Raw genomic sequence first — 24,247 nt, forward strand, 5'->3', positions numbered from 1 at the left:
GGCAAGATTAGGGAACCATGGATGGCAGGTGAAATTGTGAGATTAGCTAAGAGGAAAAAGGAAGCATATACAAGGTCTAGGCGACTGAAGACAGGCGAAGCTTTGGAAGAATATCAGGAATGTAGGACCAATCTGAAACGAGGAATCAAGAGGGCTAAAAGGGGTCATGAAATATCTTTAGCAAACAGGGTTAAGGAAAATCCCAAAGCCTTTTATTCATATATAAGGAGCAAGAGGGTAACTAGAGAAAGGGTTGGCCCATTCAAGGACAAAGGAGGAAAGTTATGCGTGGAGTCAGAGAAAATGGGTGAGATTCTTAACGAGTACTTTGCATCGGTATTCACCGAGGAGAGGGACATGACGGATGTTGAGGTTAGGGATAGATGTTTGATTACTCTAGGTCAAGTCGGCATAAGGAGGGAGGATGTGTTGGGTATTCTAAAAGGCATTAAGGTGGACAAGTCCCCAGGCCCGGATGGGATCTATCCCAGGTTACTGAGGGAAGTGAGAGAGGAAACAGCTGGGGTCTTAACAGATATCTTTGCAGCATCCTTGAACATGGGTGAGGTAACGGAGGACTGGAGAATTGCTAATGTTGTCCCCTTGTTTAAGAAGGGTAGCAGGGATAATCCAGGTAATTATAGATCGGTGAGCCTGACGTCAGTGGTAGGGAAGCTGCTGGAGAAGATTGAGGGATAGGATCTATTCCCATTTGGAAGAAAACGGGCTGATCAGTGATAGGCAACATGGTTTCGTGCAGGGAAAGTCATGTTTTACCAACTTAATAGAATTCTTTGAGGAAGTGACAAAGTTGATTGACGAGGGAAGGGCTGTCGATGTCATATACATGGACTTCAGTAAGGCATTTGATAAGGTTCCCCATGATAGGCTGATGGAGAAAGTGAAATCTCTTGGGGTTCAGGGTGTACTAGCTAGATGGATAAAGAACTGGCTGGGCAACAGGAGACAGAGAGTAGTAGTGGAAGAGAGTTTCTCAAAATGGGGAACTGTGACCAGTGGTGTTCCACAGGGATCCGTGCTGGGATCACTGTTGTTTGTGATATACATAAATGATCTGGGGAAAGGTATAGGTGGTCTGATTTGCAGATGACACTAAGATTGGTGGAGTAGCAGATAGTGAAGGGGACTGTCAGAGAATACAGCAGAATATAGATAGATTGGAGAGTTGGGCGGAGAAATGGCAGATGGAGTTCAATCCGGGCAAATGCGAGGTGATGCATTTTGGAAGATCCAATTCAAGAGCGAACTTTATGGTAAATGAAAAAGCCCTGAGGAAAATTGATGTACAGAGAGATCTGGGTGTTCAGATTCATTGTACCCTGAAGGTGGCTGCGCAGGTCGATAGAATGGTCAAGAAGGCATACGGCATGCTTTCCTTCATCGGAAGGGGTATTGAGCCCAAGAGTTGGCAGGTCATGTTACAGTTGTATGAGACTTTGGTTCGGCCACATTTGGAATACTGCGTACAGTTCTGGTCGCCACATTACCAAAAGGATGTGGATGATTTGGGGAAGGTGCAGAGGAGATTCACCAGGATGTTGCCTGGTATTGAGGGCGCTAGCTCTGAAGAGAGGTTGAGTAGATTAGGATTATTTTCATTAGAAAGACGGAGGTTGAGAGGGGACCTCATTGAGGTCTACAAAATCATGAGAGGTATTGACAGGGTGGATAGCAAGAAGCTTTTTCCCCCAGAGTGGTGGACTCAATTACTAGGGGTCATGAGTTCAAGGGGAGAGGGGAAAAGTTTAAGGGAGATATGCGTGGAAAGTTCTTTACGCAGAGAGTGGTGGGTGCCTGGAACGCATTGCCGCCGCAAGTGTTAGAGGCGGGCACGATAGCGTCATTTAAGACTGTGTGGAGTTTGCACATTCTCCTCGTGTTTGCGTGGGTTTCACCCCCACAACCCAAAGATGTGCAGGGTAGGTGGATTGGCCACGCTAAATTGCCCCTTAGTTGGAAAAAATGAATTGGGTACTCTAAACTTTAAAAAAAAAATTAAAAATTATTGCAGCACCTCAGGTAGTCCTGCCCACCAGAAAGACAATTACTAAAACCCAAGGTCATTCATTCCGGTAAATATAAAACTTCTGAAAGGGAAACGATATAGGACAAATTTCCACTGTCCTATGGACCAGTGAACATTCTGTAACAATCCAAAGCTTGCAGGTTGTTGAAGCAGAAATGCTTCAAAATACTTAGCTTGCCATTGGGTGAGAGTGCCCAGAGGCGTTTTCGTCATTTTACCAACAACAACAAAAACAGTCAGTCAGGTCTTGGCTGCCGTTAGTCGTATTTCATACACCTCACGTGATTGGTTATTTAATGTTAGGGATATTAATCCAGCTCTGATGGACAGGGAAGCGTAAACGGTTCAAGAGAGTGCCACACTTGTACGGCCCAGTACAATGAGGGAGCAACGTCAGATTTTGCTGATGAGCATTCTGTCACACATGGAATTAACTTGCTTTTGAAAGCTGTAGCAAACTGTAAACAGCAATTCCAGTTTCGAAACTCGCCACTTCTGCTGGTTTAGTTTATTTTGAACAATAATATTGATTTACTTTCTTGGTTAGTTCTGGTTTCCTCTTCCTCATGATTTGAACAACCAAAATTTAGGAATTTTTGTTTCCCATGAGGGAGGGGGAAAATGGAGAATCTGATTTTTCGACCAACTTATTGCTACATTGTTCTTTCCTTTTGTTCCGCTAATTAAAGTGCAGTTGAGGGTAGCAAAATTGTCTGGGAACTTGATAGGATGAGTTCTCATTCCCCTGGGGAGCTGGTCAGCCATCTCCGACAAACTCCCAACAAAACACATGTTGAACAGATACTCCATCAAAGAGTCTATCTTCTCGAACTGAACTAGTGACAGCTTAATGGGTAAAGACCTGGGGGCAGGTCTTTACCCAAAAGCTCAATGGAAATTAAGGCGCCTGATCAGAACAGAGTTTTCAAAAAAGTGTGAGGGGGTAACTTTTCATTCTTTTTTTTTTATTTTAAATTTTTTAATTCTCCTTTTTCACATTTTCTCCCACATTTACATCCATCAACAATAAACAATAATCCGCAAGATATGTCAGTCCCCATAATAACAATGATCCCATCTACCCACCAACCCCCAAACCTCAACCCACATGTTTACATAAACAAATGACAAAAAGGAATCAGGGATTACCCGTAGTCACCCTTAATCTTACACAGCTCCCCCGCCCACCCCCACCCCAGGTCTCCAGCTCCACCCGTGCACTGCCTCTTGTAAAACTCCTCCTCCCAACCTCGGTTCCTTCCCCCCAACTTTCCACCCCGGCTAGACCACTCGGACCCTGTTCTGCAAAGGCTCCGATGGCCGCAGCCCCTCCCCCCACCTCACTCCCGTTCACTGGCCGGCTTAACCCGGCCAGCGTGGAGGCCCCCGCCCAGGTCCCTTTCCCACTTGCCCGGCCCTAGGAAAGCCCATAGATCCCCTTTTAGCACACAAACCCCGCATATCCACCTACACACCAAAGAACCCTCATTTTGAGTGAAAGTCCCGTCCCTTCCCTTGTCCAAATATATACCACATTGGCTCCTTTAATCTCTACACCCACGGGCAGTGATACAAAAAAGAAGAAAATACAGTCATGAGGTTACATCAGCACATGGCCATGCCTCAATTTGTCAGTTCTGCCACAGTCCTTCTGCTTTCGCAAACTCCTCCGCTGCTTCCGCCGTTCCAAAATAAAAGTCCCTGAGCTTGTAAGTCACCCTCAGCTTCGCTGGATATACAATGCCGCACCGCACCTTGCTAATGTACAGTGCCCTCTTCACCCGGTTGAAGGCAGCCCGCCTCCTTGCCAGCTCCACCGTAAAGTCCTGGTATACACATAGACCAGCTCCAGCCCACTGCACCACCCGCTTCTGCTTGGCCCAGCTCAGGACCATCTCCTTCACACTGTACCTATGGAAGCACAGAGTCACTGCCCTTGGCGGCTCACTCGCCTTTGGTACAGGCCTCCACGACCGATGTGCCCGATCCAGTTCATATCGGGAGGGATCCGCCCCCTCCCCCAATAGTTTTGCCAGCATCGCGGCAAAATACTCAGTCGGCTTCGGTCCTTCAACTCCTTCGGGCAGCCGCATAATCCTCAAATTCTGTCACCTGGATCTGTTTTCCAGGTCTTCCATTTTTCCTCGCAGATCCTTGTTAGTGTCCATCACCTTCCGCATCTCTTTCCCCATCGAGGCAAGTTGATCACCGTGCTGTAATAACGTCTCCTCCACTTCCTTCTGCGCCTCCCCTTGCTCTCGCACCTCCGCCACTGCGCTCGCCACCTCCGTCCTCTCCGGGGAAACCGCCTCCTCCACCAGCACACTCAAAACCTCCCTCATCTCCTTCCTCACCGTCTCCATGCATTTCGCAATCTGCGCCAACTGCTTTTCAAATTCCACAGCCATCACCTTAGTTATTTCTTCAGCCGTAACCAGTGCGGCCTTCCCTGATGCTCCAGCCTCCATTTTCCTTGCTGACCCCGCGGTGACCTTTCCACTCCCCGACAGACCTTCAGCTGTTTTTTTTTTGGCCTTTTGTTGCTCACCCTCGACATTTTTCTTTGGGTTTTTTTTCCTCCTGTGTCTTCACTGTGCCTCCTCCGTGCCATCTCCCTGCTTCTGCCGCCTCCGTGGACCCTGGGACCGGGCTTAAAGCCCCGAAAATGCCGTTCCCACCGTCACCGGAAGTCACCGAACTTTTCATTCTTAAGAAATGGTAAACATGCAAAAGCACAGGAAATATAAAAACGCTGGCAGTTTCACCTCATCTTCGGCTGTCAGTTTCAGCTCCTCGTTTTAACACCCACCTCTGCTACTGCCACCAGACAGGGACAGCAAGGTGGCTAACACTGCTGTCTCACACGCCAAGGACCTTGAGTTTGAATGTTCTCCCCTTGTCTGCATGGGTTTCCTCCGGTGCTCTGGTTTCCTCCCACAGTCCAAAGATGTGCAGGTTAGGTGGACTGGCCATGCTAAATTGCCCCTTGAGTGCAGATTAGGTGTGGACAAGTTGATTATGGGTAGAATGCTCTTTTGAAGGGTCACTGCAGACTCAATGGACCGAATGGTCTCCTTTTGCACGTTAGGGATTCTATGAGTATGAGTTCATATGAAGAGAAAGATGTAATCTGCATTGTGTACCAGAACATCACAACAGGTTGAGATTGTATAATAATATAATAACAATAATAATAGTTTATTGTCACAAGTAGGCTTCAATGAAGTTACTGTGAAAAGCCCCGAGTCGCCACATTCCGGCACCTGTTCGGGGAGGCCGGTACTGGAATTGAACCCGCACTGCTGCCTTGTTCTGCATTACAAGCCAGCTGTTTATCCCACTGTGCTGTGTCTGGGTCTATATCTGTGTTTCCCCACTTAGCAAGTTCACCATTTGAAGCAACGCATAACAGAAGATATTAAAATGAGCCCTCATTCAGAGAAAAATTGCACGGGCTATATATATATATATATATATATATATATACATACACACACACATTGAACGTTATTATTCATAAATCTCCATGTGTAGCAACTTGACAAATTTGTGAAAAGACCTATAATTATCAGTTTCTTGTGTTAAGACTTTTCTGTGGTGTTAGGTGGTGATTATTAGAATTCTGATTAATTAACGGTATCACAAGAACATCACAGAGACGTGTCACTCCACCAACCGCTCATGCCTACCAAGGGTGCAATCTCACTCTGGAGACTCCCTTTCTCAATAAGGAGCAAACACTTCCGGACTTTGGAAATGGGCCATTGCTGAGGTCTTTAAATAAAATCCACAATCCTTAACCTACACCGGTATCTCAATTATTTCAGTTGGGTTTACAACCATATTTGCATCCCCCAGCTAAATTTCCAATTAAATCAACAATCCTGATATGTTTTATTTTATTTCAATGACTGTCTGGAATGACCAGACAACATCATGATTCAAGAAATTAGGGGTCAATATCAGCAAACAGACTGACAAGCTACATGATTGACAACACTGGAGTTCTTTACCCTTTAAGAAAAGGTCTCCTACAAACGACACAAGTTAAGCTCTACGCCTCTTAGATATGTCTCCAACATCAATTTCCCAGAAGATCACAATGTGAGCGACCTCTAATAAAAGTCTTTTAGGTTTACATCAGACTTGATTGCTGCAAAACACTGTTCTGGTCCCTTTTATCTATCCTTCAATCCAAAACCAAAAAACCCTCCTACCCCTTGCAGAACGATACTTGCTTTTTTTATGATTTTGATTCTATGAAGTTTAAAAAATGAGAGAATGCTCAAGTTTTAATGAAATATGGAAAGGAACTGAAAGCACAACAAATAAACTGAACCCTTGTTCATAATTTGTGCATTTAGAGATCATATATTTGCTATTTCTATTTTGTGCTTTAAAAAAAAATGAAATTATAATATTACATCAATTTTACTTCATTTGGAAATATTTTTCTACAGAACCTAGCAATGACTTTGCCCTTACTGCAACTCAAAAAGTTACTGCAGGAAAATTGCCTCCATGAGTAAATTATAAAGTAAAAATTATCTTGCATTCAGTATAACAGCTTCACTCTCCAAAACTCTTGCATGGATTCACCTCTGCATTCTAAATCCCGTTAGCTGGGTGAAGGCAATTAAAATGATTCGACCCTCAGGCCTTTTCTTACCAACATTGCACTGATTACCAGGCGCAAAACACACTGCCGGCATTGCTAAATGCATTGTTAGCCTTGCAGAATGAGTCAAGGGCAACAGGGATGTCAGTGCATAGGGATGAAACATCAGCATTGTGCCAATGATGTGTACAAACACTGATGAACATGAGTTTGGCAAGTTTGCACACCAGCAGTACTTCATCAGTCAATCTAAGAACAAATATACATGCCCTCAGTACCCACTCTACCTCCTCAGTAAAATCACCTTTGGTTCAACAGCCCCCTTCGGAGAAGCAACAAATAAAAGTTATTCTGTTAATTATGCACCAAGTGTGTCAGATAAACAAGTTCCCCATTATCCTCTCAGGCTTTAAAATCTGCTGATGATGGCAAGTCATTTTCATCAGCAAGAGATTTTTCAGATAAAACAATTGTTTTAAATATTTGTAGACGCTCCCTAGTTTAAGCATTTTGTTAGGTGAACTCAAGGCAAAGCTGCCGTGTCAATCACAGCCGATGCAACACTGCCACCAGCTTCATTTCAGCAGTGGGCTGCAGTCGCTCCCCAGTCCCTCTCTCCTGACAGAACAAACCAGATATCTCCAAAAGGCTACTTGGGGACTTCAAAATACAAGGCAAAAAAAAGATATACCAGGTAAAATAAAGTCGTAAATAAATGAAGCAAATGGTAAAAAATATGGACAGACAGTTTGATCCAATGAAGCAATTGATAAAGACTAAAAGAAAATTATTCCCTTACTAAAAATATATTAAGCAACTCTTATTTACTTTGAAACTCATCAAAGCTAATCTAAATCACTTGAATGTCAAATCCATTATTTTTGACAAGCTGAAATTGGCCACCGAGTTGAAATAATCTTGGTACCAAAGACAATTGAGATTAAAGCATTTTAAAATTCTAGAACAATCCTCATAATGTAACATGCTCCATACACTTTGTCACTGGCTTCTATTCAGATTACAGAAATTATTCGAGTTAGTTTAGTATTCATCTAAGGGATTCCTACGGTCAGAGGTCGCATTCATTTGGCACTAGTTTTAACTCCACAGCATCTCAGGTCGAATGTGAATCAGTTACGTCCCATTCTGCTTTACGCAATCTCCCCTCTTAACTCGAAAACTGCCCCTGGAACAATCATTGCTACAGTCGTAAATAATGACGATCTCTCACTGCCCTTCTATAACCACCTTATAAAGGAGGAGGAACTCATCTTTGAAGAAAAACTGCACAGAAGGGATTTTATTTCCATAGCTACACGATCCAAGTCTGCAGTGTATTAAGAAAATCCATGATCAAGAGTCTTTCAAGCCAAGCACTTAATTTGATATATTTTCTGCACTAAATCCACCCGATTGGCCACACACCCCTCCCCAACCATACACAATCACTCCAGGAGTAAATATGCCCCCTCCCCAACCACTCCAGGAGTAAATATGCCCCCTCCCCAACCACTCCAGGAGTAAATATGCCCCCTCCCCAACCACTCCAGGAGTAAATATGCCCCCTTCCCAACCACTCCAGTAGTAAATATGCCCCCTCCCCAACCACTGCAGGAGTAAATATACCCCCTCCCCCACCACTGCAGGAGTAAATATACCCCCTCCCCCACCACTCCAGGAGTAAATATACCCCCTCCCCCACCACTCCAGGAGTAAATATACCCCCTTCCCCACCACTCCAGGAGTAAATATACCCCCTCCCCAACCATCCACAATCACGCCAGGAGTAAATATACCCCCTCCCCCACCACTCCAGGAGTAAATATACCCCCTCCCCCACCACTCCAGGAGTAAATATACCCCCTCCCCCACCACTCCAGGAGTAAATATACCCCCTCCCCCACCACTCCAGGAGTAAATATACCCCCTCCCCCACCACTCCAGGAGTAAATATACCCCCTCCCCCACCACTCCAGGAGTAAATATACCCCCTCCCCCACCACTCCAGGAGTAAATATACCCCCTCCCCAACCACTCCAGGAGTAAATATGCCCCCTCCCCAACCACTCCAGGAGTAAATATGCCCCCTCCCCAACCACTCCAGGAGTAAATATGCCCCCTCCCCAACCACTCCAGGAGTAAATATGCCCCCTCCCCAACCACTCCAGGAGTAAATATGCCCCCTCCGCAACCACTCCAGGAGTAAATATGCCCCCTCCCCAACCACTCCAGTAGTAAATATGCCCCCTCCCCAACCACTGCAGGAGTAAATATACCCCCACCCCAACCACTGCAGGAGTAAATATACCCCCTCCCCAACAACTCCAGGAGTAAATATACCGCCTCCCCAACCACTGCAGGAGTAAATATACCCCCTCCCCAACCACTGCAGGAGTAAATATACCCCCTCCCCCACCACTGCAGGAGTAAATATACCCCCTCCCCCACCACTGCAGGAGTAAATATACCCCCTCCCCCACCACTGCAGGAGTAAATATACCCCCTCCCCCACCACTCCAGGAGTAAATATACCCCTCCCCCACCACTCCAGGAGTAAATATACCACCTCCCCCACCACTCCAGGAGTAAATATACCCCCTCCCCCACCACTCCAGGAGTAAATATACCCCCTCCCCCACCACTCCAGGAGTAAATATACCCCCTCTCCCACCACTCCAGGAGTAAATATACCCCCTCTCCCACCACTCCAGGAGTAAATATACCCCCTCCCCCACCACTCCAGGAGTAAATATACCCTCTCCCCAATCAGTTCAGGAGTAAACATATCCCCTCCCCCACCACTCCAGGAGTAAATATACCCCCTCCCCCACAACTCCAGGAGTAAATATACCCCCTTCCCCACCACTCCAGGAGTAAATATACCCCCTTCCCCACCACTCCAGGAGTAAATATACCCCCTCCCCAACCATCCACAATCACTCCAGGAGTAAATATACCCCCTCCCCAACCATCCACAATCACGCCAGGAGTAAATATACCCCCTCCCCCACCACTCCAGTAGTAAATATACCCCCTCCCCCACCACTCCAGTAGTAAATATACCCCCTCCCCCACCACTCCAGTAGTAAATATACCCCCTCCCCCACCACTCCAGTAGTAAATATACCCCCTCCCCCACCACTCCAGGAGTAAATATACCCCCTCCCCCACCACTCCAGGAGTAAATATACCCCCTCCCCCACCACTCCAGGAGTAAATATACCCCCTCCCCCACCACTCCAGGAGTAAATATACCCCCTTCCCCACCACTCCAGGAGTAAATATACCCCCGTCCCCACCACTCCAGGAGTAAATATACCCCCGTCCCCACCACTCCAGGAGTAAATATACCCCCTCCCCAATCACTCCAGGAGTAAATATACCCCCTCCCCAATCACTCCAGGAGTAAATATACCCCCTCCCCAATCACTCCAGGAGTAAATATACCCCCTCCCCAATCACTCCAGGAGTAAATATACCCCCTCCCCAATCACTCCAAGAGTAAATATACCCCCTCCCCAATCACTCCAAGAGTAAATATACCCCCTCCCCAATCACTCCAAGAGTAAATATACCCCCTCCCCAATCACTCCAGGAGTAAATATACCCCCTCCCCAATCACTCCAGGAGTAAATATACCCCCACCCCAATCACTCCAGGAGTAAATATACCCCCAACCCAATCACTCCAGGAGTAAATATACCCCCTCCCCAATCACTCCGGAATATATATACCCCCTCCCCAATCACTCCGGAGTATATATACCCCCTCCCCAATCAGTTCAGGAGTAAACATATCCCCTCCCCAACCATCCACAATCACTCCAGTAGTAAATATACCCCCTCCCCAATCACTCCAGGAGTAAATATATCCCCTCCCCAACCACTCCAGGAGTAAACATATCCCCTCCCCACCCATCCACAATCACTCCAGGAGTAAATATACCCCCACCCCAATCACTCCAGGAGTAAATATACCCCCTCCCCAATCACTCCGGAATATATATACCCCCTCCCCAATCACTCCGGAGTATATATACCCCCTCCCCAATCAGTTCAGGAGTAAACATATCCCCTCCCCAACCATCCACAATCACTCCAGGAATAAATATACCCCCTCCCAAACCATCCACAATCACTCCAGTAGTAAATATACCCCCTCCCCAACCACTCCAGGAGTAAATATATCCCCTCCCCAACCATCCACAATTGCTCCAGGAGTAAATATTGTTTACCTGATACGTGCTGAAGCGGATTCCATTCTGCAGCTGAATCTTTATGGAGTTAGCCCCCGAGTTCATGTCGCAAAATATCATACTCAGGCACCACGGCAATGACAAATCCACAAAAAAGAAAGACAGAGTTGAAAAGCTTTAATCCTCCCTGCAAAAACGCGCGGAGGGAATCCCACCGAAGCCGCTCCGTATTCTCCAAGTTGGGAGCGGAATGGTCGCGGGGGGGGGGGGGGGGGGGGCGGTTATTCAACTCCCAACAAGCGTGGGTGAGCTTCAGCTGGAGTCCGCCAATAAGCTGGCCGGCCACTGGGAGAACAGCCCCTCGCTGAACGGAGGGTGAAGCATGAGGAGCTGATAGCTGGGGCAAGGATGGCGAGAGAGGGCAAGCATGTCACGCCGAGGCATTCGCAGCGCGCACAAGAGGCTGCCCATCTGCTCCCTCTGAATAGTCACATGCCTTCAAGAGCAGCCAGGTGACTGATTGCATCCCCCGCCTCAAGGAGCGGGCAGCCAGCCACAGGACACCCCAACCCCTGCCTTGCTGGGACGGAACCCACTGACCGCACGCCCCCCCAAAATCGCCAAGGCTCTAATTAAACCTGGGGCAGATTGACAGCTGACTTTAGACATGATCACCGAGCTCTCCTCTCTCTCTCGTTCTCTCTTTGGTGTTTAATTGCCGCCTGGATGCTGTGGATTTGACTTTGACAACATTGCTCTGGCTAACACACATCAGATCACAGGTTTTAAGAGATTCAAAAAGGCAGATTTGCATTTTATTTTAAACAGAGGCATTAGGAGCCACACTCTGTCCAGATTACACGTGGATTAGTCACACCGAAAACACAGGCACGCTGTGTTAAATTAACAAACCGGTGAATAATCAAGCTCCTTTCACAAATTTGATACGACCAGGTACTGAGGCAGCTCTACGTTTTATTATATTGAGAAGGGTCTAGGATAAGGAGAGATTCAAAAACTGATTCATCGAGAGGGAAAAAACAAAATTACTATAGGTTAAGGCTGATTGATGGGGGGGTTCTTGTAGCCCTCGAGTATTCAGTTCGTTTTCCAAGACTTCTGGAAAGTTTAGTTTTAAATCCAGTGGCAGAAGAAGCCTCTTCCATCAGAGATGGAAACAGAATAACAGTGTGATTATTTCAAGTGGCCCTGCCGAGCCAGAATGCTTTGAGCCGAGCAGCAATTGTTTACATCAGCACCAAAATGTGGGTCAAGCGTGACTTGGGTCTGCAGCAGTCATAGGCTCAGAATGCAGTGCTGGGCCAATTTGCCTCAACCAAGCCACGGAACATATGTAGACACAGCTCATAATGCTGTGTACTTGCTCGGCGTGCAGCCAGAGTCCTAGTCACAACAATCATAATTCATCCATGGGATGCAAATAAAATCATATTAATATTTGTTCCCTTAACATCTCTAATAGGGATATGCAAATGACTGCTAATCGTCACCTACATAAATAGCAACGATACAGTAAAATGAATCTAAATTTATTTCCTATGAAAATTGCGAACAAGTTTTTTTATTAACTCTGCATGTCAGCCGTTAATTTTGTTACATTTTATTACTATTCACCATTATTATCACTATCCATAAAGTGTGAGCTGTAAAATTCTCCATCTGCTACCATGTGGCTTGAGCATGTCATAATTTAACCATTCCATTGGTAACTGCAGTTCCAAAGGCAACTCAACTTTATCCCATAAGACTGAACTGCGACTTCACAGTTCATGCAGATTTGAACGACAAAACCCACCAACATCTAGCAGTTATTTATTGAATTGTAACATTTATTTCAATGCTGTGTTATAATTCCCGTAGAGACAGATAACTCTTTTCAAAAGAAAATTCAATCTTCCAGTGGCTGACTGAAAGGAACACAAGATTTCAAGTTTTACGAATTTTACTGTAACAGACAAAAATAAACATTGACTAAACACAATTTCAGTAGGCAATTTATATTCTAAACCACAGAAAAGTTTGCTATTAACTTTTAGAATGACTGAAAATCCCATCCACGGTTATTCCTTACTCTGTCCGTTAAGCAGCCACTGCACTTTCCATGAACTAGTCCAAGATGTTTCTTAGCTTACAAAGGCTTTCTTCTTTTAATTTCTAACCAGGTAACTCCTAATCCCAGAACTAGCTTTCGCAGGTGAATTGGAGATTCTTCCCCCTAACCAAAGCTAGGTGAATCTTCCAGGCGTGTTTAGAACCTCACAAATGTAATCTCTTCAAACTAACCATGGGCTCCCACTGATATTGTGTGGTGAAAAACAGAGACTTGTCTCCAATTCCCGTCTCCCTCTCTCTCGGATTCTTGCAGATTGACATGTTTTGGGGTTCAGTGACATTTTAGGAAATCTAACAATCCAATTCTGTAATAGCTTCATATGGACTCTTCCCCTCTCAAAGCCCATCTCCACAAAAATGTGAATCACATGGGCCTTATATCCAGACAGAAATGAAAATTGCCTATTTTCTGAACACCCAACTTAAATTCAACTTGAATTAAATATACAGTTTAAAGTATAACCATTTACAAAGCTTGACGTTTCTAACCTGGGACTTGCCACCATCAGCACAGTTTGTCCATTGTTTACCTTACATTTTCTTCCCAGTAGAACATGATTTTTAACCTTTAACAAACAAGCCACACAGGCTTGTAGTCAGCAGAAATCAGTGGCTATCTGTCACCTTCATTCTTCTATTTTACTCTAAATTAAAAATGTTTTCGTGTCAACTTGATGCTTGCAACAATGTACATTAATATAGTCTGTTTTTCATTCATTGCTAGCTCTTTGAAAGAGCGATCCATACCTTCTCCAAAACATTACATTTTTTCTCACTTCAAGTATTTATCCAATTCCCTTTTTAAAATTATTGAATTTGCTTCCACTACTCTTTCAAATAATGTGTCCAGATCATAACTTGTTACTTATATTGCTTGTCTCATATCATCTTTGGTTCTTTTGCCAGTTATCTTAAGATGTCCCCTTTCATTGTTTCGTTGTGTGGTCAGGGTCCAGACAGGTATTTTGTGGATTTTCTATTCTCCAGTGTATGCTGCTCGAGTCCACAGTTACCCAAAACCATTGCTCATTATTTAAAGCAAGTATTTACACAATTGGACTTCTCCAAGAGATTGGAGCTTCTCTGCCTTCCAAATCTCATACTTCTCAGTCATGTGCAGCACGGTAGCATTGTGGATAGCACAAATGCTTCACAGCTCCAGGGTCCCAGGTTCGATTCCGGCTTGGGTCACTGTCTGTGCGGAGTCTGCACATCCTTCCCGTGTGTGCGTGGGTTTCCTCCGGGTGCTCCGGTTTCCTCCCACAGTCCAAAGATGTGCGGGTTAGGTGGATTGGCCATGCTAAATTGCCCATAGTGTCCAAAATTGCCCTTAGTGTTGGGTGGGGTTACTGGGTTATGGGGATAGGGTGGAGGTGTTGACCTTGGATAGGGTGCTCTTTCCAAGAGCCGGTGCAGACCCAATGGGCCGAATGGCCTCCTTCTGCACTGTAAAATTCTATGATTCTCGATGATGTGATCTGACATCATTATTACATCAGCTTCATGTATGCTTCTCATGTTAACCCTTTACTCTAAATCACCCCAGAAGTTTTTATCTCTATTTGCATCCACATGCATTGGTTACTGACTCTTTTGCCTCTTGCAACAGTTACTCCTTATTTACTCGACCAAATATCTTCAAGATTTGTAATACCTCTATGAAATATCACTGATGCATGATCAATGACCACTAAAGCGAGGTTGTAGTCCAACTGAAGACTTTAATAAGCTAGATGTTTCCCCCAGCAGCTCAGGTACAGAAAGAAGGCTGCTGGGGCGGCACGGGTTCTTATACCCCGCCTTGCAGGGCGGAGCTACCATACAGCTTGACCAATAGGAAACATACAATATCTACCAATGGTGTTCCAACATTACCAGGTACCGTAATACCTCGACACAGACTACCACATGCACCCCCTGTTAAAAAGAGAGTCCGGCTGGGGTGGTGGCTTGATATTACAACATGGTAACGTGGTAGAAATTATCGTTATGGAGGTACCGTAATACCTCCGTCCAGCGTTTTGTAACTATTTACAGATTCACAATTAACTATATACACTTTAAAATGAAGCAATCAGTCGAACGGGGGCCCTGGTCGTCCTCTGTGATTGTCAAAGCTTTGGTGGTGACGCCAGTGGAGGCTCAGGCGTCTGTGACTCCGGGAGCATGGCCTCGATCTCTGTGGCAGCTTCAACACCCCTAGACGGCTCTGGTGGGGAAAACGGTTGAACTGGGAAGGGAGCGCCTGCGGGGTGCGTCGGTGGGTGGGGGGGGGGCGTAGACGGGGCCGGTGGAAGGACCGATCCTCCTGTAAGATGCACCGGTGGGAGGGAGGGTGGGACTGGTGGCTGGGGTGTGCGTGGGATTCCGGCGGGCGCCAGGTCTCATAGGGAGACCGTATCTTGTCGGCCGTCGGGGTACGCCACGAAGGCGTACTGGGGGTTAGCGTGGAAAAGATGGACCCTCTCGACCAACAGGTCCGACTTGTGCGCCCGCACATGTTTTTGGAGCAGGATGGGTCCGGGAGCTGCCAGCCAGGTCGGGAGCGAGGTCCCAGAGGAGGACTTCCTGGGGAAGACAAGGAGACGTTCGTGAGGTGTTTGGTTGGTCGTGGTACAAAGCAGTGACCGGATGGAGTGGAGGGCATCCGGGAGGACTTCCTGCCAGTGGGAGACTGGGAGGTTCCTGGACCGTAGGGCCAGTAGGACGGTCTTCCAGACTGTTCCGTTCTCCCTCTTTAACCTGTCCGTTACCCCGGGGGTCATAACTGGTCATCCTGCTCGAGGCGATGCCCTTGCTGAGCAGGAATTGACGCAGTTCGTCGCTCATAAAGGAGTATCCCTATCACTATGTATGTAAGCGGGGAACCCGAAAAGTGCAAAGATGCAATGGAGGGCATTGATGACGATGGTTGCGGTCATGTCGGGGCAGGGGATGGCGAATGGGAACCGGGAGTACTCGTCAATCACGTTCAGGAAGTACGTGTTGCGGTCGGTGGAGGGGAGGGGGCCTTTGAAGTCCATGCTGAGGCTTTCAAAGGGATGGGAAGCCTTTATCGGGTGTGCTTTCTCTGAAGTGCGGTTTGCACTCCGCGCAGATTTGGCAATCCCTGGTGGCTGTCCTGACTTGCTCGATGGAGTAGGGCAGGTTGCGGGTCTTGATTAAGTGGAAAAAGCGAGTGATCCTCGTGGAGGGCTCGGAGGCGGTCCACTTGTGCGTTGGCACATGTGCCGCGGGACAGGGCATCAGGAGGCTCGTTTAACTTCCCGGGACAATACAAGATCTCGTAGTTGTAGGTGAAGAGTTCAATCCTCCACCGCAAGATCTTATCGTTTTTTATCTTGCCCCGCTGTGCATTATCAAACATGAAAGCAACCGACCGTTGGTCGGTGAGGAGAGTGAATCTCTTGCCGGCCAGGTAATGCCTCCAATATTGCACAGCTTCTACTATGGCCTCGGCCACCTTTTCGACTGAGGAGTGGCGGATTTCGGAAGCATGGAGGGTACGTGAGAAGAAGGCCACGGGTCTGCCCACTTGGTTGAGGGTGGTCGCCAGAGCTACATCAGACGCGTCGCTCTCGACCTGGAAGAGGAGAGACTCGTCGATGGCGTGCATCGTGGCCTCTGCAATGTGTGCTTTGATGCGGCTGAAGGTCTGGTGGGCCTCTATCAACGGGGGAAAAACTGTGGATTGGATCAGGGGACAGGTCTTGTCCGCATAAGACATAGGAGCGGAAGTAAGGCCATTCGGCCCATCGAGTCCACTCCACCATTCAGTCATGGCTGATTTCAACTCCATTTATCCGCTCTCTCTCCATAGCCCTTAATTCCTCGAGAAATCAAGAATTTAGCAACTTCTGTCTTCAAGACACTCAACGTCCCGGCCTCCACCGCCCTCTGTGGCAATGAATTCCACAGACCCACCACTCTCTGCCTGAAGAAATTTCTCCTCATCTCTGTTCTAAAGTGACTCCATTTTATTCTAAGGCTGTGCCCCCGGGTCCTAGTCTCCCCTGCTAATGGAAACAACTTCCCTACATCCACCCTATCTAAGCCATTCATTATCTTGTAAGTTTCTATTAGATCTCCCCTCAACCTCCTAAACTCCAATGAATATAATCCCAGGATCCTCAGACGTTCATCGTATGTTAGGCCTACCATTCCTGGGATCATCCGTGTGAATCTCCGCTGGACCCGCTCCAGTGCCAGTATGTCCTTCCTGAGGTGTGGGGCCCAAAATTGCTCACAGTATTCTAAATGGGGCCTAACTAATGCTTTATAAAGCTTCAGAAGTACATCCCTGCTTTTATATTCCAAGCTTCTTGAGATAAATGACAACATTGCATTTGCTTTCTTAATTACGGACTCAACCTGCAAGTTTACCTTTAGAGAATCCTGGACGAGGACTCCCAAGTCCCTTTGCACTTCAGCATTATGAATTTTGTCACCGTTTAGAAAATAGTCCATGCCTCTATTCTTTTTTCTAAAGTGCAAGACCTCGCACTTGCCCACGTTGAATTTCATCAGCCATTTCTTGGACCACTCTCCTAAACTGTCTAAATCTTTCTGCAGCCTCCCCACCTCCTCCATACAACCTGCCCCTCCACCTATCTTTGTATCATCGGCAAACTTAGCCAGAATGCCCCCAGTCCCGTCATCTAGATCGTTAATATATAAAGAGAACAGCTGTGGCCCCAACACTGAACCCTGCGGGACACCACTCGTCACCGGTTGCCATTCCGAAAAAGAACCTTTTATCCCAACTCTCTGCCTTCTGCCTGACAGCCAATCGTCAATCCATGTTAGTACCTTGCCTCGAATACCATGGGCCCTTATTTTACTCAGCAGTCTCCCGTGAGGCACCTTATCAAAGGCCTTTTGGAAGTCAAGGTAGATAACATCCATTGGCTCTCCTTGGTCTAACCTATTTGTTATCTCTTCAAAGAACTCTAACAGGTTTGTCAGGCACGACCTCCCCTTACTAAATCCATGCTGACTTGTCCTAAACTGACCCTGCACTTCCAAGAATTTAGAAATCTCATCCTTAACAATGGATTCTAGAATCTTGCCAACAACCGAGGTTAGGCTAATTGGCCTATAATTTTCCATCTTTTTCCTTGTTCCCTTCTTGAACATAGTTGGGGACCCACTGGGCATAGTAAGAGAAAAACCCTAGGCAGCGCTTCAGGGCCTTGCAGCAGTGAGGGAGGGGGAACTGCATAAGGGGGCGCATGCATTCAGGGTCGGGGCCTATAACTCCTTTTCACACTACGTAGCCGAGGATGGCTAGGCGGTCGGTGCTAAACACGCATTTATCCTTGTTATACGTAAGGTTAAGGATCTTTGCGGTCTGGAGGACTTTTCGGAGGCTGGTGTCGTGGTCCTGCTGGTCGTGGCCGCAGATGATGACATTATCGAGATATGGGAATGTTGCCCGTAAACCGTACCGGTCAACCATTCGGTCCATCTCGCGCTGGAAGACCGAAACCCTGTTAGTGACACCGAAGGGAACCCTTATGAAGTGGTAGAACTGCCCATTTTTAAACTCCCTTCCCTGGACCGTGAGGTTTGCTACACAAAACCCCTTTATATCTACTGAGCGGGAACCGGAGGCCAGGGAGATTTTTTGATTAACGGGGTGGACAAGGAGAGAACAGCGCCTTACCGTGTCGGGGTGTATGAAGCTCTCCATGCTCCCAGAGTCGATTAAGCAGGACGTCTCGTGCCCGTGGATGAGTACTGTTGCTGTAGCAATTAAGAGTATTCGAGGCCGGGACTGGTCCCGGGTCACCGAGGCTAATCGCAGCAGTTGAGTGTTCTCTTCAGGCGGTGTGCGGTCAATCGACCTGGGGTCCTGGGAGTCCATCCAAGATAGCAGCTCCCATTGGTCGCACATGGCTGGGGGTGCACAAAATGGCGGCGCCCATCCATCGATGCGCATCCGCGGGACAAGATGGCGGCGCCGGGGGCCGCACGTGGCCCTGGAGGAGGATGATGGCGGCGCTCGTTGGCCACACGGGGACCGTGGAGAGGTTTGTGGTGGCGGTCCGCATTCGCCACCGGAGACCGCGGCGACCGTACGGGCCTGGCATACCACCACGAAGTGGCCCTTTTTACCGCATCCCTTGCAGGTGGATCCGCGGGCCGGGCAGCGCTGCCGGGGGTGCTTGTCCTGCCCACAAAAGTAGCAGCAGGGCCCCCCGGGGTTACCAGGCTGCCTTGCAGCACAAGCTTGTGGGAGGGTGGGAGATGTCTCGGGGTCGGCTGCGGAGGGGTTCCACGCTGCCCAGGGGGCTGCGGCGCGGTCGGGAACATCAGCGTGGGTGTTTCGGGAGGCCACATCTAGGGAGCCTGCAAGGGCCCGTGCCTCCTCGAGGCCTAGGGTGTCTATTTCCAGCAATCACTGGTGGATTTGGGAGGACAGCATACCTGCCACGAAAGCGTCCCGGATCAAGAGTTGTGTGTGGTCGCTAGCCGAAACTTGCGGGCAGCTGCAGTTTCTCCCCAACACCAGGAGCGCACGGTAGAATTCTTCCAGCAATTCCCCAGGGATTTGTCGCCTCATTGCCAGCAGATGTTGGGCATAGACCTGGTTTACCGGGCAAATATAATGTTCTTTTAGCACCTCCATTGCTGCACTGAAGTCGTCCGCATCCTCGATGAGGGTGTAAATTTCCGGGCTCACCCTCGAGTGCAGGACTTGCAATTTCTGTTCTCCCGTGTGTGTGTTTTTGGCTGTTCCGAGATATCCTTTAAAATACGCCAGCCTGTGCTTGAAGGTTGCCGCTGAATTCGCCGCGTGGGGGCTGAGTTGCAGACACTCAGGCTTGATTCAGAGCTCCATCCTTTTAAATCTGGCTTATTAAATTGATGCACGTTCAATGACCATTAAAGCGATGTTGTAATCCAACTGAAGGCTTCAATAAGCTAGATATTTCCCCCAGCAGCTCATGTACAGAAAGAAGGCTGCTGGGGCGGCATGGGCTCTTATACCCCGCCTTGCAGGGCGGAGCTACCATACAGCTTGACCAATAGGAAACATACAATATCTACCAATGGTGTTCCAGCATTACCAGGTACCGTAATACCTCTACACAGACTACCACAATCACCTTCTTTTCTATTCTAAAGAGAATAATGCCAGTTTCTCCAGTCTGTCCACATAACTGACGTCCCTCCTCACTGGGTCCATTCTAGTAAATTTCCCCTGTTCCTGAAGGCCTGGACATCCTTCCTGATAGATGGTGCTTCTACTCCAGTTGGTGCCTTACCAATGTTTTCTGAATGTGTGGCATAAACCTCTTGCTTTTGCACTCTAGTTATGAAACCAAGGCCTTTTAAACAGCCGTAACTTGTCCTGTCACCTTCAAAGGCTTCTGTGTCTGCACGTGCTTCAACATTGTACCACTTAGTCCATATTGTCGGTCCTCATTCCTCTAACCAAAATGAATTGTCTCGCTTTTTCTGTATTAAGGTTAATCTACCACGTATCTACCCATTTCTCCAAGGTCTACGTCCTTCTGAATTCTGGTTACTAGCCTTCCTATTGTTGACACCATGTCTGAGCTTTGTGTCCTCTGCCAACTTTGAAATTTTACACTCTATTCCCAAGTCAAGGACATCAGTAAATATCAAAAAGAGCACTCTTCCCAAAATGACCCCTGAGGAATGCCACTCTCGTCTGAACCACAACTGTTTACTATTGCTCAAGCAAAGTACTGCAGATGCTGAAAATCTGAAATGAAAACGGAAAATGCTGGAAATACAAATGGTCTTTGACTGAAATATTACATTTGTTTTGGTCTCCACAGATGCTGCCAGACCGGTTGACCTTTTCCAGCATTTTCTGTTTTTATTTCAAATTTCCAAAAATCAACAGTGATGAATGTAGGGAATTGTTACATTTTATATTTGTTGTTTAAAAACCTGGTTTAAGGTACAAACAGGTAGTATGCCTACTAAAGCTGTGATTAAGGGATCATAAAGGTGAGGTAATCATTGGTCTTAACTGTTTACTTCTTTATGGATAGATGTCTAATGGAACATTTGTTTGATTTAAGTGGATCCCTGGGCTGCAGATAATTTATGAGGGGTTGTGCTTAGTCCTCGATAAACAGGTCATGGGACATCTCAGTGGGAGGAAACTGAAGAATCCCTTATGGTGTAATTAATGGGTGGAGCCAGGTCTGTCTGTGGTTTTGCAGTTTGCCACAAGATTTTAGTCTGACAAGACAGGGATTCAGCTGGCTCCTGGAAGGTTCTCTCACAGGTCTTTGCACAGAGAAAAGTAAGCAAACCTTGGTGTTAACTTTATTTCTAAGAGATCTTTGAACTATATTAATTTGCTTAATTGGAATATATATATGTGTGTGTGTGTAGTGTCACAGGTGTAGGGAGTACGTTAAAGCTCTTCTTTTTATTTAAGCTGTTATGTTGTTGCTAATGTGATTGATTCTGTGTTTAAATTAAAGTTTGTTTTAACATAAAATATACCTATTGGTCAATGTTATCACCCCTGGGACAAAGTATCCTTTCCTCACAGTTTTACAAATTGAAAATTGTTGGGTTTCTCATCCAGGATTTTAACACATTATTTTGCTTTCATTGCAGTACAGATTGGTCTTCACGGATATGTAATTTCCAACAGACTTATATTCCTTCGCCCCAAACAACACGCAGCTACAATAACTTTTAATGCAGAAAATCATCCCAAGGTGTTTCACAGCAATATTATCCGACAACATTCAACACAAAAGCCACAATGTGTTATTAGGGCAGGTGACCAAATACTTAAATAGGTAGGTTTTGAAGCAGAATATGAAAGAATGAGAGCAAGGCAGTGAGGCAGAGAAGCCTAAGGAGGGGACTTCTGATATTTGGGCATTGATAATTGATGATGGAAATTGGCATTGCGTCACTTGGGAGGTCTGACAAAAGACAAGGAGAACTCCTTCTGGTGAACTCACAAAGGTTTCTAACAAAGCCGAAACTTCTATTTTTAAAAAGAAGAAATGAAAATCAAACTCATACAGTAGGTGGAGCTATGCAGAAGCTTTGGTCAGACACCAGCAGGCCTCAACAACATCATGTGATGCTGTTAAACCAAGTCTCAAAAACAACCACATAGGTTTTATTAAATACATGGAGAAGAGCATAAAGTTTTGTCATCTGCTAAGTCATACTGGGTAAACCACAGCTGGTAAAAGTTCACTTCTACTGACATGGTCAGTGAAACATAACATAAATTTCAATTAATTATTCAAACAGACTGCAAAAAGAGTTCATGCGGTGTTTTCGCTCATAGCTGACTTTCACTCGGAGAAGACGCAAAAAGATTGTTGGGAGAAACTGAGGGGCGATGGGGGGTGCATTTCATGGAAATAAAATCTGTACAGCAAAAAACATTCTGCATGTCACAAACTGAAAGTTTGTAGCAACAACTCAACACCAAGATCACATTGCAAGATGTGCAAACAGTCCATGTACAACTGGTGTCTTTTTGCCTCAATATTTGGCAATCAAGCTACCCAGAAAGCATGACCATGCTGTTCATTGAATTTTAAATCAGTTGATTAAAATGTCCTCTGCCCTCATTGGGATATTCCCAACAGCTAGGTGATCTGGTAATGAAATAATCACAAATACCTTTGCTGATTCTGCAAATTAGCTCATCACAATTTACAAGCAACTACATTTGAATTTTCAAGACTATTTTTCTTGTCATTTTTGGTCCCTATTATAGTCCAATCTCCCATGATTCTCATTCTCCCATACCTATACCGCATGCTGCTAAGTGTGCTCTTGTGATCTTCCCTCGTCCATTTTTGATCTCCATACGTACTTCTGGTATTGTCAACTTTGGCACATCATTAAAAGCTTTATCCAAATGGTATTTATAAATTCAGTCTCTAATACCATCATTAAATGGTTATCAAATTGTTGTGTCTCAGTAATGAACTGCAGCAAGTTCCATTTTCTTTGGGTGTGATGTTTCCTGGCAAAAATCCCATGGATTGGAATTGAACAAGTTGATGACCTGCATTGGAAGTATCCAGAGGGCTAACAAATAGGTGGGGCCATATATTGAGGGGTGAAAAAAATCCAGCAGGAAGGATAATATCCAGGATGTCTTTGGGCATCTTCCAATATTCAGAGTAGGCGGATCTCCCTGGTCTGATTACATTATTTCTTCCATCAACCATCTTTTCAGGCAGTACATATTCTGTTTCAATGGAGTGAGTTCATGGATCTGACAATGACACCCAGATACTCAAGTCAGCTGTGATACCAATTAATGCTGCATTCATTGCAAGTTATTTAGATACTTAATTTTCAATAAATCATTAATAAATGTGTTTCTCCACAAAGGAACACACAAAACAAAGAACTGGCCATTCAGGTCATCAAATCCACACAGAATGTTTATTTTCCTATCATCTCAGGATTGTGGAACTTCACTCCTGCAGAATTCCCCATCACATCATCTTTAGATTTAGAACCACTTCTTAAGTTGATCAATCACTACTTCTTTATTTACCAGTAGATTCACTCTATTTTTCCCATCTTGATGCTTCCCTGCAAAATCAATCGTGGATTTTGATGGAGCAAACCAGTGGAATTCTGCTGTCCAAGGTCCTGATGATATAGCATGAGTGGAATCAGACACCAGCAAAGCCACCACGAATGATACTGCACCACTGTGAATTCAACCATCATCAAATATTGCTGATTGAAACAACAAAGTGACATATCCGAGTGCCCAGGCTGGTTTACCATCCTGGTAACTCACCAACACGGATCCTTTTGTCTTAGGACCACATCCACATCTGTAATTTCTATTTTCTTTGGAACATGCCCTTTAATGAAACATTTTGTAGGAAATCATTACTCCAACCTTTGTTCCACAAGAACCCAAGAATGTTGTTACAGAGCAGAAAAGGATATTGCAAAATCATTTGCACAAATTCCCAATTAATTGTGAAATATACCTTGCATTGAGCATGTGCATTTTACATAAGAATATTCCTCAAGGCACATGTATTCAAACAAGTACGGACATTGATCCAAAGGTGGTGATATTGGGAGAGATGGCAAGTTTAGTTGGAGATAGATGTTAAAAGATGAGAGAGAAGTTGAGAGATGTTCAGTGAAGAAATGCCAGAGCTTTGGGTCAAGGCAGCTGAAGGCACAGTCACCAATAGTGGGTAGAAAGGAATGGGGGATGCCTAAGAGACCAGTGTTGGAGGAGTACAAA

The 24,247-nt window shown here is 46.0% G+C and overlaps 1 protein-coding gene across 7 annotated transcripts in view; it reads right to left on the minus strand.

Moving 5' to 3' along the window:
- Positions 1 to 24,247, minus strand: part of ppfia4 (PTPRF interacting protein alpha 4) — a 791,036-nt gene that overhangs the window by 465,348 nt on the left and 301,441 nt on the right. The window contains exon 1 of one of the 7 annotated variants that reach the window (XM_072480453.1): positions 10,900 to 11,060. The exons of the other annotated variants lie outside the window; for them this stretch is intronic. Within the exon in view, the coding sequence (XP_072336554.1) occupies positions 10,900 to 10,980 (81 nt within the window). The 5' untranslated portion in view covers positions 10,981 to 11,060. Of the gene's footprint in view, positions 1 to 10,899; positions 11,061 to 24,247 lie in introns of those variants that run through there. 7 annotated transcript variants of the gene reach the window in all.

This window comes from Scyliorhinus torazame, chromosome 17 (genome assembly GCF_047496885.1).
Source record: "Scyliorhinus torazame isolate Kashiwa2021f chromosome 17, sScyTor2.1, whole genome shotgun sequence".
In the NCBI taxonomy this organism is placed as follows: Eukaryota; Metazoa; Chordata; class Chondrichthyes; order Carcharhiniformes; family Scyliorhinidae; genus Scyliorhinus; species Scyliorhinus torazame.